At 35.5% G+C, this 17,146-nt stretch overlaps 1 protein-coding gene across 2 annotated transcripts in view; it reads right to left on the bottom strand.

The window, feature by feature from the left end:
- LOC148303845 (neurobeachin-like protein 1) overlaps positions 1–17,146 on the bottom strand; it is a 148,304-nt gene continuing 131,158 nt past the window's right edge. For both annotated transcript variants that reach the window (XM_088269309.1, XM_088269308.1), the window contains 12 exons: positions 15,148–15,384; positions 13,604–13,769; positions 13,398–13,511; positions 12,248–12,849; positions 10,717–10,938; positions 9,256–9,481; positions 8,780–8,964; positions 7,431–7,606; positions 4,224–4,423; positions 3,389–3,532; positions 2,337–2,485; positions 1–1,749 (listed from right to left, as the gene is read on the bottom strand). In XM_088269309.1, coding sequence (XP_088125435.1) covers positions 1,587–1,749; positions 2,337–2,485; positions 3,389–3,532; positions 4,224–4,423; positions 7,431–7,606; positions 8,780–8,964; positions 9,256–9,481; positions 10,717–10,938; positions 12,248–12,849; positions 13,398–13,511; positions 13,604–13,769; positions 15,148–15,384 — 2,584 coding nt within the window. In that variant the 3' untranslated portion in view covers positions 1–1,586. The remainder of the gene's footprint in view (positions 1,750–2,336; positions 2,486–3,388; positions 3,533–4,223; positions 4,424–7,430; positions 7,607–8,779; positions 8,965–9,255; positions 9,482–10,716; positions 10,939–12,247; positions 12,850–13,397; positions 13,512–13,603; positions 13,770–15,147; positions 15,385–17,146) is intronic.

The raw sequence follows: 17,146 nt of genomic DNA, 5'->3' as shown, positions 1-17,146 counted from the left end.
TTTATTTTTAATGCATTGTATTATATTATCTCCTGAAAAATCAAGTTTTTTGATATACGACGTTGTTGAAAGGAGTGAGCGATATGTTTAAAAAATCACATAATTCATTCATATTTGGGAACATATGCCGCTCTCAGATTTTATTAGACCACAAATCAGTATTTAAACGAGGCCAATTGCAATACCAGTCCACTAAGTCTAAATTTAAGCCTACAAAAGCATTATAATTCAATATTTGCTTAAAAAATTGGCTCGAGGACATCCTATTATATAGGGAATGCCTATTGACATGAGGCCAATATTGGCTTAGTGGAATGTCAAACAAACTGGCCTGCTGTAAATGCCCTTTTAGATTTCTTATTAAATAATAAAACAACAACCAACGATGTTTAAAGTACACAGATATGGCAGTACCTCATACATTTTACCCCACATAAAACGAATCGAAATGTTTATTCAGGAATGTAAAGGACATAATATGTCAATCACTTTTTTTGTTACAAGATGGATATTTTAAAAATCTTTACACACAACTAATTAAAATTTAAAATACTTCAAGTGCATATAATTTGCATGGAAAAGTCTCGATATAAAAATTATAATTGTAAATTTTCATTGCTAATATTGTAAAAAATCCCAAAAAAAAACATTGATGGTTTTCAATTTTTCATGTGATTTTAAGAATTGACTAAATTTTTCTGTAGAATTGACCAGTTGGGAATCCTTAGGTTAAATAATTGTAAAAATGTATCCAGTACAATAAAGAAACATATAAGAAATCATCAAAATATGTATGTATGAATTAATATAAGACTGACATGATTCCCTCAAATTATCATTATTTGAGATGACATGTCCTATAAGAGAAAATAAGAGTTTTCATTTAAACTCCACCAAACTACAACATGTGCAACTTTTCAATAGAACTTATTTAAAATTAGTAATTTCACTTTAGAAACTGATGCATTTTTTCAAACGAAGAAATTCAGATATTATAAAAATACATTAAAAGATATGTGTTCAAAGTGAGCTTTTTTGACTTGGGCGAATTTCACACAAGTAGAATGTACAGTGTGAATCTGACATGGCATAATAACCCAGAAAAACGCTATCAGTATCTGCACGGCTGTGCAAATCTAGGAAATTTTAACAGCCTACAAGTTACGTTTTTAGGTCAATTTTAATAAAAATCCTCACCATAAACCAAATTAAGTGCAGTAGTTGGCGCTTTTAGCTACAGTGCATTAAGTCCTGGGTCCGATTCCCAGGGAAGTCAGAATAAATGTAATATGATTTTTACACTACAATATTTATTTACTGCACTGGACTGATCACATTTCCATTGAGTTGATAATGATCAAATTGACACTACATCAATGGGAATTATACAATGTTTCACATATGTATACTTTTTTGTCATCTGTTAATTGAATTTCATGGTATTTTAGTTATCAGCACATTCATAGTGACAAAGAGTAGATTCTGCTTAGTTGGGCCACAGGTTATTTGGGGCAGCTGCTTATTTTGGCCATATGTAATGTGCCCCAATCAAGCGAAATGGACTATGATTTGTATTATTGTTCTCATTACACAACGTCAATAGGATGTACAGAGTTCTTCTTTGCGGGCGGAAGTCCTATAACGGCTACTTTTCCATCTGCCAATGCGACTATAATATGAGTGTTCTGTGGTGTGATCAATACGTGCTCGATAGGCACATGTAGTGGGACATCGTAGACCGGCTTAAGACTGAAAGAAAGACAAAATAATGAAAATGTATATATTTACATGTATAGTTCCAGTGCTGCAACATGCTCAACCCCTATCTGTTCCCTAGCTCTTCATTAATCTCTCTCGGAAGCCTGCCACTTTGTCTTATGAGCCTATCCCAGTGTAGTAAAAAAAAAGTCTGCCTCTGCAGTGTTATGATCAGCACGCTTGGCTACCGTACTGGAGGTCCCGGGTTCGATACCCAAGTTGGGGTTAAATAAATATAAGTGATTTTTCACTCTAATATTTATTAAATCATCACCCTGGACTGGTACCTGAAGCGGAGGGCTGATCACCTTTTCTTCATGTGTTATCATCCTATCCTAACACTGCATTTATATGATATAGTGCCCTAATCACCATCGGGTGCGGATGAGGGTTTGTAGAAGTGTGGTATGTGTGCTGAAGCAAAGATACCACTCGCGCTACAGTTTCAGGTAACATTGTGAGAGCCCTGTATCCATTATAGTAACATATTTTTTTGTCTCTTGCACTTCTCTGCGTAAATTTACACCACAATTGACTGGCGTTGCATATTTATATTCATAAAAAGGCAATGCAAATACCTATGCGTTGTGGATATAGTTATATCACCACCACCGTCAGCAATCAACAAGCAGTCTCCTATGGTGTTGAGCGCCGTAACCCTTCCACATACATTTCTACTGGATCTCCAAGCACCATTTAGTGTGAATACATGTACAGAGTTGTAAATCTGAAATAAACGCAAACAATTAACAAACTGCTTCAATAATTAGTATTAAAAAATATCATACGTCTTGGTGATTTCAATGCGTTGTGATATTGTAAATATTTTACGTATTCACAGACCACAAACAGTCATATTTTAAAGGCTCTTGAAAATAAGCATTTTTTAACAATGTAGTTGTAGTAATTACTGTAAAAATATGATATTTGAAAAGTCTTAAACTCTCTATCCAAAACAACATAAAAACTAAGCAAAATACTTTCAATATAAATATATTCTTTGATAAGTTAAATGATCAAATGAACAAATGAATAAAAAGGGTTACATATTTCACTTTGTTTAGACATTTTTATTAAAATTTATTTATATTTCATGTTATAACTAACTACATAATTGAGGTAAAATTTTATGAAAATGGCACTACATTTATTATCCAAAATTATTATTAACATCACGCCACTTTCCCAAAGGGGCAGGTAGAGGGGATAAAATGCCACATCACTCTATTATCACTTTTGTCTTTGCAGATATTTTTTTCTTCTTCCAAATTGATTGATTCCTCATACATATACATCAATTATTACCATTCCTGACCCCCTTACATTTATGAAAGTACTTGATTATTTTACGTTTTCCTTAATATATTATCAAATATATAAAAAATAAAATCAAGTCAGCTTTCTCAGTTTAATGGTCAGTGTATTTAATTTCATATCCTGGACTGCTACTAGGAGTCGCAAGCAACTGAGACGAAGGAGTGAACTTATACCATTGTATAGTTAATGATCAAGATGAAATTGCCTAAATCAATGCAGTGCCCTATGCAACCGTTCGATGCGGATTAGGGTTGAAAAAAAAGAGAATCGTATTTTGATTTTTCGTATAATGATTTTGTAAAAATAATCTTACCTGATCGTCTACAATGAACCCGATGTGTCCTTGATGAGACAGGACAATAAATTTGACGCAGATATTTGTTCCTATGCATCCTTTTGGCTGTAGAGTGTGTACATACTCTCCTTTCTTCAAGCTGTACACATTTACTGTACCATCCTGGGAAAAATGTTGACAGATTGTATCAGAGACGCAAATGCAATTAAATTTTTGTTGAAATAAAGTATGAAATACAAAATTTAGTTTAAAATTATATTTGGTCTTATTCGATCACACTTTGGGTTAACTATTTCTAATCTAAAAATAAATTAAAACAAGATAAAGTAAAAACAAAGAATAGTCTTGATAAACTTTTTATTAAAATAGTTTATCAAGACTTTTCTTTATTTTTCCTTATTTTTCTATCATTTGATCGGAAAATCTCTTTATGTTTTCGCACATACTTTGCGGCATATTTTATAAACTTTATAAAATAAAACTACTTTGTTTTTAACCACTTTTCATTGGTACTTTCCTGCAACCAGTTTTGACAAGAACCTTGTCATCATCAGTACATGTTTAACACTGATGGTGACAATATTCTTATCTTAAAACCAGTTCAAGAAAAGTACCAATAAAATGTGGTTAAAAATAAAGTAGTTTTATTTTATTAAGATCAGAAAATCAATTTCTCTGTGAATAATTAATATTTTGATTTAATTTTTAATTTAAGCCGGAATTCTGAAAATTGCCATGACAGTCTACCATTCACTCTGTCAGACCTTCCACTTAAACTATTATCAGGATTTTAATCCTGATAATAGTTTAAGTGGAAGTGGAAGAAAAAATCTTCATTTTAATGAAGACTTACCTCAGAGCCGGATGCAACGACATCGAGTTCCGCCATGACGGCTACACACGTCACGGCCGCGTCGTGTCCTGAGAGGGAGTGCCGGGGAACCGGAGTGGTGGTCTGTCCCCCCACCTCCCACACGGCTAGGCTCGAGTCCGCAGACCCGCTCACCAGCCAGTGCTCGCTGCACGAGTCCAGGGCTAGGCACAGCACGGGTCCTGGAAATGTACTCCGGTCAGAAGTGACAGGGAAATGGGAATGCACACGATTTGGTTCTGCAGCGTACGGGGTGACGCGATGATGAGGAGAAAGAAGGCAACTCACTCAATTTTAAGGATATTGCTCACGTGAACAGGCATTATGGTATTATTAACCGTTTGATTGCCGATCGTCGATTTTCGTCGATTCGTGTTTTAACGAAGATTGCCGATCGTCGATTTCCGTCGATTGCGTCAGTCGTGCTCTGATTCGCGCGTACGTAGGGTGTGGTGCTGCGGCGTTGGTAAATATTATTCTAATATTATCTTAATAGTTGTAAGATCGTAGTAAACCGTTTAAATTTCAGATTCATTTATTATTTTTTTTTATTTTAGTTAATTTAAAAAACATAATGTCGAGCGCGTCCTCTGAAATGTCTGATAGCGGGAGCGACGATTTCCACTCCTCTAATTCAAGTTCGAGTAAGAGTAGCTCTGGTGAGAGTGATGTCATATCCGTGTTTCCCAACCGCAGGATGCGAATTTCCAGTAATTCTTCTGATCGTGACCAAGAAATGGAGAGTAACACCAGAAATTACTCATTTACAAATGTACCTCCCGGAACCAATTTTTCTACCGAAAACTCTCATTTTTTCGAAACGCCTGGACTTCGGGATCCTCCTCCGCGTGATTCCAAACCTATATCATATTTTGATTTATTTTTTAATGTCATTCTGTTAACAACGATAAAAAATGAAACCAACAAATATGCCCAACAATTTCTTGAAAACTCTTCTGACACTTTACGAAACAAATCACGTGCAAAGGCTTGGAAACCGGTGTCTGTATTGGAATTGAAGGCTTTCATAGCGGTCATACTTGAAATGGGTATTACACGACGACCGTCAATTGTTTCCTACTGGAGTACAGATTCGAGGGGCATACCATGGTTCAAACAAATGTTCTCAAGAAACCGATTTCAGATAATTTTGAATTTTTTTCATCTAATTGATAATTCCACCTTGGCTCCATCCAATCATCCAGACTACGACCCCTGTGCAAAATTCAATATGATAGTTGTCCATGCCAATGAAGTTTTCCGACGCCATTATATCCCTAATCGCCAGCTCTCTATTGATGAGTCATTGGTAGGGACTCATTGCCACTCAAAAATCAAACAATATCTCCCCAACAAAAAACACCACAGATGGGGAATAAAGTTTTGGATGTTATGCGACTCCATAACCCATTATTGCTTGGCATTTTTTTGTTACCGAGGAGCAAAATTAGAGCAAGACAAGGATGATACAAAAAAATTTGGCCTTGGCCATGTTGTAGTAATGAATCTGTTAAAAATTGGTAACTACCTGGACAAAGGTTATCATATTTTTGTTGACAATTTTTTTACAAGCATTCAACTGGCTAAGACTTTATTGGAAAGAATTACGTATATTACAGGAACCATCCGTCGAAACAGGAAATATATACCACGTGAGGCACAAGTGTCTCAAGTTGGAAAACCTAATTATTATAAAAGTGACGACATTCTTCTCTGTTCATATCGAGATAAAAAAACCAAAAAACACCCGGTCATCCTAATTTCTACAAATAGTAATACGAGTGGCGTCACAGTGAAAAAATATAGGGGTTCATACGAAACGCAAACAGAAAAACCACAGATGATTCATGAGTACAATAAATACATGGGCGGAATAGATGAGTCTGATAAAATGTTGTATGTATATTTAGATGAAAGAAGAACATTGAAATATTGGAAAAAGGTAACATTTAACATTTTTGGAAGAATAGTTTTAAACGCATATATAATATATTCAATCAATAATGAAGGCAAAAAAATTTCAAGACACGAGTTCACATCAAAAATAATTGAATCGATTGAAAGGGAATGGTTACCTACAAAAAAAAAAGCTGAAATTTCTTCAACAATTTCATTCCATAAATCCAAACTGCAGAAGCTTCCAGGAAAGAATTTACGTCGCTGTGTGGTCTGTAGTAATAAAGATGGTGCTGGGCTGCGTAGATCAACGACTATTTGTGCTTATTGTAAGAAGGGTGTCCACACGGCGTGTGCAGGAAAGCACAGTTGTTGATTTTCTTTTGTTTTTCATTTTTGTCTTTCTTTTTTTCTAAATAAAATACTGTATTCATTTATACAAGCGTTTTATTTCAAATATTTCGACATTCTTTAATAAAACACCGAAAAAATCATCAAAATTCATGAAAATTCAAAGAATTTATGGGGTTTTAAAAAAATATATAGTTTCATAAAAAATGATGTTTTTTTGGTGGCATTTTACAAGAAACTGTATGCATTTTTTGGCACTCAAACGGTTAAGGTGTGGATTCGATCCTCTATATCACGGCTGTCCAAACCCAGGCAAATCCACATCATAAAATAAAATAGAATTTCTTTCACCCTAGAGTGAGGACGAGTGAGGATTTTACTAAACATTCATAAAAAATATGACTTTGAAATAAAACGGGAATAAATAAAATCAAAAACTTTTGAGTATTTAGTACATTATAAAAAATATGAGAAAGAAATAAAACGGGAGAAAATAAATAACTTTTATTATTTTAGAAGTAAAATAACATTCTTTGGGTTTAAGAGATCACATAATAATGATAAAAAATTAAAGGTATATTATGAAGGTACTGTGAATCAGTGGGCGCAAGAACGACGCATACATTGCTTTTTCCAGGAATTGTCATTTTCCTATTGTAATTTTAACGACAGTTTAGTTTTCTAGGGTAAATGAAAACTTGTGATTTTTTTTAAAAAAACAATCATTTTTTGAGATAATTATAGAAAACAAATTGACAAAAATTAAAGAATGTTTAAAAAATATAGTTTTGTTGTTGTTTCGGCATGCTAGTTACGTTTAACGAATATAACTGTATCAGTATTTGTTTAAATATGTTATAGAAAATACATTTATTATTGATTTAAAAGGTAAGAAAATTCAGAGATTTTATCATGACAATACATTTTATTTAGACATCTTACCAAAATGCCGAATGACTGTGCTGTTCAGTTTAACTTTGTTGGATATGGAGTACACTTTGATAGAACAGTCCCAATGTCCTCCGGTATACAGTATTTTCCCGTCTGAGGACATTGCAATGGCACGGTTGTCTATTCCGGTGCATTTCTTCCCAATTATGTTTATTTGGCGTTTGGTCCTGAAAATACAAACTTTACTGAATTATCTGCACTTAAAAAAAATCTGTGATGGTAACATTAGTTAGTACATATGGTAATAAACACAATGAGAGTTTAAAAAAAAAAATTGATCTAGCATTTTAAGATGTTTTTCTTGACACAATATCTGTGTTAACTCAGTCACATATCGCTCACTCCTTTCAAGAACGTCATAAATCAAAAATCGACAATTTTCAGTTGTGCATGTTTTCGGAATGCCCAGAAAATGTACTATATCCCAGCAAAAGAGGCATACATTTAACTTAATATTTACCCGCTACAGGGAAGAAAGTGTTGTTTTTGCATTTCGAAGAAAATGTATTGTTTAATTATTTTTTAAATAAACTAAATATTTTTCAAATGGAGAGAAAACCGTCAGGTTTTACTTAAAAAGATCTGTTGCACAGTAAAAAGTTCAGTAAGTGGCTTGATATCAATTTTTAATACATTGCATTATATTTGTTAACTTTAAAAACGTTCTCCTGAAAAATCAAGTTTTTTTATTTATGATGTTCTTGAAAGGAGTGAGCGATATGAGCAGCAGCTAAGGTAACAAAACTGAACAGTCCTATGATATTTATGGAAAACAAGCCATGTTTTAAGGTTAAAATGATTACAGTTAGAATTTATTGTCTTACTACTTGACCTTGACTGACACATGCGTCTGTCACAGGCGTCTGCCATGTGACAACCACAGATAAATATATAATTTGTCGGTAAGGATTAAAAACTTAATTTTTGGAGACTGAATACTCATATTGATATTAAGAAAAAGTGGTATTTACCAAGTAAAACTATTTTTTTTAAAAATGGATTGATTTTACCGCAGTGACTGCCGAATCAATACACACATTGTTTTTGGGAAACGCTCAAAAACGTCTTTTACATACTGTTGGTAGAGTGCGGAAGACGCTTATAAGCGTTCTATTTGCTCAGTTTTGGTAGAGCGCGAGAGACGCCATAAAAAAATGTACAGATGGGAATTGGACGGGCGGCAGACTGTATGAGTATTATTAGTGTCGAGGTCCATAAAAAAACTGCCCGACAACAATGTGTTCACACATTTAATATTACTGAATAACTTGTTAACACTAAAATGTACTAAAAAAATATTACACAAGTATGGTTTAATGTAATATGTAAAAAGGACTAACTTGAGAGTGTTGGAGGATGAATCCACGTCCATGGGGGGCCCGGCGGGGTTGTTGGGTTGCCAGGACGGGGTAAGGAGCGCCCCCCCGGAAGCCAGGGCGGCCACCCATCTCCCCCCTCCCTGAAGGAATCCCCGGGCCCTCACCGGACCACCGAGCCACACAATGGGGTCCTCTGGTCGAGATATCTATCAAAAAAATTATGTGTATCGTTATATTGTGTATAGCTGTTGTAGCTAGATGCTTGACAAATGCTGTATGGAGAAATAAACACATGCTGTAAGAAAGTAAGGTGAGAATTTATAAGACATGCGTAAGACCGATCATGACGTACGGCACAGAAACAAGAGCCGACACCAGGAGAACGAAAAGCCTCCTTAGAACAACCGAAATGAAGACTCTACGACCCATTGCAGGCCTAAAACTACGACTACTACGACTGAAAGACTTGGAATCAATACTGGTCAAGGATGAATTACCTGTACAAGTGTAGTGGTCAGATGGCCGAGTACTTGCAGGCAGTCCAACGCTCTGGTTTCACCCCTCAGAGCGCGGGTCACGACCCTCTTGGCCGTGAGTCTCACGGGGTGTGCCGTGCCCCGGACCAGCTGTGCCGGCGTCTGCCCAAAGTTTGCTATCATCCCTTCCACAGCCGCTCTCTCCGCGGGGTCTGCTATGGCATCCAAGTCTACGGCACCTTCGTAGCTGTAAAATCAAATTTGTGAATAAGTTTTTGGATGCTTCCATGGTGTAAGCGTGTGTAGCTATCGTGCTGGAGGTCCCGGTTTCGATTTCCAGGGGGGGTTAAATAAAAATAGGTGATTTTTTCACTCAAATATGTATTCAATATTACCCTGGACTGGTACCTGAAGCAGAGGGCTGATCACCTTCCCTTCATGTGTTAGTGACCAAGATAACACTGCATTTATATGATGCAGCGCCCTATGCACCATTGGGGTGCGGATAAGGGTTTGACGAAGAAGAAGATTTAAAAAAAGGAATAACCCGCAAAGCCTCTACTTGAGGAGGCTTGTCTGCATGTAGGAGAGTAAGGATAGGGAAGTTTAATGTGAAAAATACATCTCAAACGTCCAGACCCATTGAAAATAAATCTTTCTTGAATTCATTTTGCAATTGGCGGAAATCGAACCAGCGACACCAGTTTCGTAGTCGAGCGTCTACCCAACTACGCCACGGAGGCTGTCTTAAAATTGAAAATCATGTTTCCCAGTATGTAAAATAGTTTGGTTAGGATCTGACATACATCTTAATAAAAGGGTCTGTTGTGAACTCATAGGTACTGTGTCATGAGATTGATCATATATATAGGAGTTTCAAAAATCTGAGTAGTGTGGTTGTCAATCATGGGTAGAATGGTTATAAATGTCAGGTCAGAATGGTTGTAGATGTTATAATGGTTAGGTTGTAAACTCTATAAATACCCAGACTTCCATATTCTTCCATACGCTTAAAAGCATTATATTTGCTTCACCCCCTTGAAAATCGATCCCGGGACTCAAGCACGGTAGCTAAATACGCTAACCATTACACCACGGAGGCGGACAAAAATATTAGTGATTTTACACTAAAACTTTTATAATTTATTTAATATTAATCTGAACTGGTCCCTGATGGCAAGAGTGATCACCTTGCCTTCATGTAAGTAACAATCAAGATAAAACTGCGTCAATACAATGCAGTGCCCTATGGACCTTAGGGTGCGGATCAGGGTAAGAAGAATTCCCTTACTTTTGGTAGAGTGCGAGAGACGCCTAAAAACATTATATAGATCAAAATTGGGTGTTGCGGTTACTTGTGATTAGTATACTGAGGGTAGGCGGCAGACTACCTGAGTATAATAAAGGTCGGGGTTGATGAAACAATGAGTTGTAATCCATTTAAAGTTGCTAGTGCATTATTTTAATACCCTAATTGAATACCTGCAGTAATAGAAGACATTCAAGGCTTCCACAGCCCTGGGACCGCGCTGCTTGTATCCGAACACAAGGTCAATCCAATTGTTCAAGTTCTCTGAAACGTAATCCGACTCCAAAGCTTTTCTATGCAAGTATATGAAGTTCTCGGCACTCCCTTCGGCCCAGGGGGGTAGGGCAACATCCCCTACTCGGTGATTGGTCCCTTGAAGAATCCCCAAATCTAAACTGTAAAAGAGAAAGGATGATGAATATTATTTTTGAAAATGTATATAATTTAATATTTAAACTGGTAGGTTTCTTCACTCTCAGTTGCCAAGCCTGTGAGGATGAAAGCCAAAATAAGCACTTGCTCATGAGTTTACTTAAACTTGCTCAAGTTTGTCTTTTTCTAGATAACTTGTAGTATGAATAATTTGAATAATCTTAAATATGGACAGAAAAGAGAGACATCTATTGGGGAGATTAACCAGTCCAAGAGTATGGACGTAAATGAACGTCAGTGCGAATTTTCCTTAAAGGAGTATGGACGCTAATGAACGTCGAAGTCCGTCTGTCAGTTAGTGTGATGTAAATTGTATGGCAATGACATCTGTGGATATTTGTGAGTAATTTTGTCATAATTGAAAAATATTTCGAATGGGTGTTTTTAAAAAAAAAAAAATAATAAAACCCTTATCCGCACCCCAATGGTGCATAGGGCACTGCTTCATATAAACGCAGTGTTATCTTGATCGTTTACACGTGAAGGAAAGGTGATCAGCCCTCCGCTTCAGGTACCAGTCCATGGTAATATTGAATAAATATTACAGTGAAAAAATCACTCATATTTATTTTACCCCCCCTGGGAATTGAACCCGGGACCTCCAGAACGGTAGCCGAGCGTGCTGACCATTACAATACGGAGGCGGACTTTTTTTTAATACTTCAACATAATTTCTATCTTCATAATACATCGATTCAATTGTTTTTTTTTCATGTAAAAAGAACCCACTCCCCAGAGAAAGTTAGACATCAATTTTTGTACTCCCGGAAAGGTTATTAAACACTGATATTATATTTGACTGATAATGTAAATTTGTGGAGCATAGAATAAAATCTGTAAACAGACCTAATAGCTTGACATGACATCCACATGTGTTTTTAATACAGGGTTGTCAGCTTTCTCATATTATGTCTTATATATTATCCATTGCAGTTTGAAGTAATTTTTAAGTACATATATTATACTGTCCATGCATTGCAGATTATTAATAATGTGACAACCCTGACATTTTGTGAATGTTTTTGCAAAGTATTTAGTTAGCCTGATTACGAATTACCGCATGATAAATAAATTTACATAATGTAAAGAACTACTTAGATAATATTAAACTAAAGACACACTCTACAAAGTTATATGAGCACAGTTAAAAAAAGTATAAGCAAGTTTAAAGAAAAACAATCATTTGGCCATCTTCTGAAATCTAGCTTTTCAGGTCAGTAATCAATGTATTAAAGTGTTAAAAGAACAATGGGGGAATCAAAACAAACTTACTTGTTAATGTTTTGGAGAAACTCTGGGAAGTAGAAGAACTCCGGAGTCAGTTCCTTCACATCGTTGGGATTATTCATGAGCAGCTTCCAAGTCTGAGCTATCGAATGGAACTGTCTGTCAGCCACATCGAATCTACCGCTCTGCAGATCAACATGAAGAGACGTGAACGGTTCTACTCTCAAGAGATAGTGAAGCACTCCGGCCGAGTTCGAATAATGGGTTCCATAGTGAAATTTGGAAATGACGCCCGTTGGGTCTTCGAAGTTGTCATACTTAGCTTTCACCTCCGCCTCATTCTTAGGATTCACCACACCAATGGGTTTTGAAAGATTTCTGAAAGATCCCGGATTTTCCAGGTCCAATCTTTCACTGTGGTAATCAGCTAAGATCCACGGATACACGGGATACTGGGAGAGATCGTTGTACGTTCTTCCGGCAATCGTATTCAGATGCATCAAGTAATCAAAGTTTGTGATTTCGCGATTGACCCATTTCTGAGTGAGACCGGATGCTTTTAAGAGTTCTGACGGAGACTGACCACTTCCATAGAGTATGTTTGGAGGCTGCAGGCTTAAAATCCGCGTAAAAACACCGTTTCTTGTCTAAAAGAAAAATTATAAAGATGAATAACATTTCAAAAATATATGACAATTAAATTTATAACTTTTGACTTCAATAATTGATTTGGCAGTCACTTTGTGGTAATATCCAGGGCTTTTTTTTATGAAACATGGTGGAACGGCGTTCCAGCACCTTTTTTCAAAGATATATAATTTTTTTTTCAAAATCAATTAGACGAAACAATGTTTGTGCATATGTAATTACAATCTACATTTATAACATTCGTCAAAATGATAAAATATGGTATTCTAATGAATATTTAAATGATATTTGAACATAATTTTTTTTAGTAAAAAGTTTGACAGGAAATGAACCTTGCTTGTTTAAAAAAAAACCCTATGAATATCTATCCATTATTAATTTAAGCTTTACTTGGTAAATACCACTTTTACTTAAAATTTATATACGGTGTTTAAAAAAGGTGCGGAATGCAACTAAATATGCGTCACAATAGATTTTAAGAAATTGTGGTATTTACCAAGTAAAATTTTAATTAAAAATTATAATTATAGCTTCTTGGTTGATTTACCTTAGTGGTGAAATTCAAAAAGTAATTGGTCTGATCAATCAGAAATATTTCCAAAGCACTCCGTCGAAGATTGTACCTTCTGAGATGAATTTCTCGTAGTTGGGAGAGTTGTAACTAAAACAGAAAATATTTTTAAAGATGATACACACATTTTTTTTAAATTAGCAATTCTTTTGTTAAATTTGACTGTGATATATATTTAATACCGTGAAATCTTCTCTCTCAACATCCTCTTTCACTGGACTGAGATCATGGAAATATAAACAGGTGGTGGTGACGTCCAATCTTCCCTTGACTTTAGTCATCAGAGTCACAAGTTCACATTCTTGGGAGACTACCATTTTCTCCTTTCCTGATTCGACTGGTTGAATTCTGAAATAACATAATATAATTATGATACAAAACATTTTATGTTTCTGTAAAATGCTAGTATTTTTGCATAGAATTTTTCACTCAATAATTACATCAAACTACAGTAATCTTGAACATAAAGAGTAAATCCGCACCCATATAGGAAAAGGCTATAAACTTTCTTTAAACACATTGTTTGCGGGAAACGCTTAAAAGCATCTTTTACATACTGTTGGTACAGAGCGGGAGACGCTTATAAGCGTTATATTTGCTTACTTTTGAGAGAGTGCAAGAGACGCCAAATAAAAAAATTGTTTAGATCGGAATTGGGTTTGCGGTTACTAGTGATTAGTATACTGAGGGTCGGGTGCCAGACTAAGTCACTAAGACAGGGTCAGGGTTGATGAGAAAACCGCCCGACAACAATATGTTAAGCCAGCTATTCACACATTCGTCTGAGAGATCGCATGTCGACTGCATTCTGTCTATATTCAGTCAACTCTATGTTTAATTTTTAGATTTTGAGAAATGGTGGTATTTATCATCTAAATTATTTTTAAATTAAACCCTCATCTGTACTCGGCGGTGCATAGGGTTCTGCGTCATATAAACATAGTGTTAAATTGATTGTTAACACATGAAGGGAAGGTGTTCAGCCCTCCGCTTCAGGTACTAGATAAGGTGTTTCTCTCGTATCAAACTCACTCGGGTGAATTGTGGTGTAGGTACACAGAGAAGCGGAAGAGATATGTGTCGCTTACTTTCAAAATCTCCGGGTAACATTTATGTTTCAAAAATCTTTAGATAAAATATTATGATATAGAGAATTTTCCCATTTATTTGGAAATTTTTTCAAAAAAACATGGGACCCAAAACAATATTGACGTCATCTTAATTTTTGACGTATCCCCGCTCTCTGATTGGCCGATATGGGTCATAAGGCAAGCTTCAGAATATAGCGAAATTTAAAATACAACACTGTTTTTATCAGGGTTTTCAAGTATATAAATATTTTAAAGAATAAAAGCCACAATCGGCATTCCGATAGAGTATTTATTTTAAAATCTTATAAAATTGGATCTGGCGGATTTCGAAAGTAGGCGACACATATAAACCATATAAACACAGTTTTATCTTGATCGTTAACACATGAAGGGAAGCTGATCAGCCCTCAGCTTCAGGCACCAGATGAGGTGCATCTCTCGTATCGAACTCCCTCGGATGAATTGTGGTGTAGGTACACAGAGAGCGGAAGAGATATAAAAATGGTTTTATATCTCTTCCGCTTCTCTGTGTGCACACTGTGTATATGGATAAACACAGTTTTATCTTGATCATTAACACATGAAGGGAGGGCGATCAGCCCTCCGCTTCAGGTGAATCTCTCGTTTAGACTCACTCGGGCTCCAGTGGCATCCTGAACTCGTCGTCGAGCGCGTCCTCGGCGCCGGCGGGGCGCGCGGGCGGCGCCGGCGCGGGCGGCCGCGCGGGGTGCGCCGGGGGCGCGCGGCCGAGGTTGTCCCGCAGGCGCGCGGCGGCGGCGTGCGCGGCGGGGCGCGCGCCCGGCTCCAGGCGCAGCCGCATGCGCGACAGGTTCTCGTGCGCGGACAGGCGCCAGAACCGCTCCGGGGGCGAACTGAAAACAAAATCCACATTTTAACTTATTTATTTACATTATTTGCGAGGCATCAGGTTCGCGCCGCCCAGGACGGCTACTGATGACAATTCGTCGGCAGGTCTCGTCAGAACTTCGGGACTTGAGAGGATGCAAAGGAGCTGGTAACCGACAGAAAAACCTGGAGACAGTGGACTTCATATGCTCCACTTTATTGGAGCGGATGTGGTTAAATTAAAATTAAAATTATTTACATTTTTATCCCTTTGGCTACCAAAATTCGATGAATACATCTAAATAAATAAAATAAAATTGTTATTTTATAATAATAAAATAACAATTTTATATATTATTTTTAAAAAATAAAAAGACTTTGTGTTTTGATCCACTCGCATTGTGAAGAAAAGATGTGAGTGGATCAAAACACAAAGTCTTTTTATTTCTCAAAATAATATAACAATATGATCCACAAAGTAAAAATACTTTCAATATTCAAAACATAAAAAAATATATAGTTTTTTCTAGGATAAAGATGGAATTTTCAGTCCACCTACGTAGTGTAATGGTCAGCGTGTTAACGCACCGTGCTAGAGGTCCCGGATTCGATATATCACAATATTTACGACAATTTCGTTTATTTTAGCAGAGTTTACAAGATTTTTTTTAACAGAACCAACAGTTGCAAAAAATGTAATCAATACAAAACTAGAAAAGAACTTACCGTTCTTGTTGTATGATTGGTATAATCAAACAATCTCTCGAATTCAAGTAAGGAGAGATAGCAAAAATCTTTTTTAAAAACTTTGTAAGACCTTAATTGATCTTAATTTAAAGAATCTGATGACAAACTGCGTGAATAACAGTTAATTAGGACTTCAGAATTTTATATTTGTAAATTTTAATATGTAAAATTAAGAAATATGTATATAAAATAATAAGTACATATAATAAATAACGGGTGTGATAAGCTTAAAAATTGCCTCAGTTTACACCATGTAATATATTTAAAGTAATCAGCTTATTGCGTCATAATTCACATGAAATAAAATAATCAAGAGTGAAATAAAACAAGGAAATTTGAGGACAATTAAATTTATTGAGATGTTTACAATTTTTTTAGGTATTAAAACGAAAATAACAAATTATTTTTTAAAAATATATAACATAGGTACAAAGGTAATAAAACGGATATGGGCACAATTAATATCAGAATCGTTATCTGAATACATATATTCACAGTCAGTCTTGCAACACATTGAACGGTAATAGAGAAAAGAAGATGTGAAAGATGAAGAAGAAAAAAGTAATTAATATTAAGAGTAAAAAAAAGTCTTACTAATAATATTTTAAAAATAAAGGTAGGTACTATAAAACAATGTGTAGAAATAATTATACGATTAAAAAATATATTGTGTCTCTGAGTGAGTACATTAGTTCTACGTGATGTGATTAACAAGTAGAAAATATTTGTAAATACGAGTCAAGTATCAAAACATATTGCGTCGAGGATTTCCCTTTTAGTTTTCAAATTAAAATATTTGTACGTTAAGTAGGTACTACATAAAATGTGTATACATATATACACACACATAAAATTAAAATAGAGATATGGAAAATAATAGTAGTCTAGCAAATATTACAGTTAAGAACAGATGAAAGGAGAAAAAATATAAGATATAATAATTTAAAAATATGTATATAATAAGAAGTAAAGAGGATCAAAGATTCTATCAAAGATCAAAAAGAAGTTGAAATGATGTGGAAACATTTTTTTTAAAAGAGA

Source organism: Brachycentrus maculatus, unplaced genomic scaffold, assembly GCF_059751285.1.
Source record: "Brachycentrus maculatus isolate JH-2025_06_01 unplaced genomic scaffold, ASM5975128v1 h1tg000344l, whole genome shotgun sequence".
Lineage (NCBI taxonomy): Eukaryota > Metazoa > Arthropoda > Insecta > Trichoptera > Brachycentridae > Brachycentrus > Brachycentrus maculatus.
The sequence above is the reverse complement of the archived record's forward strand: the minus strand, read 5'-3'. Positions and strand labels throughout refer to the sequence as shown.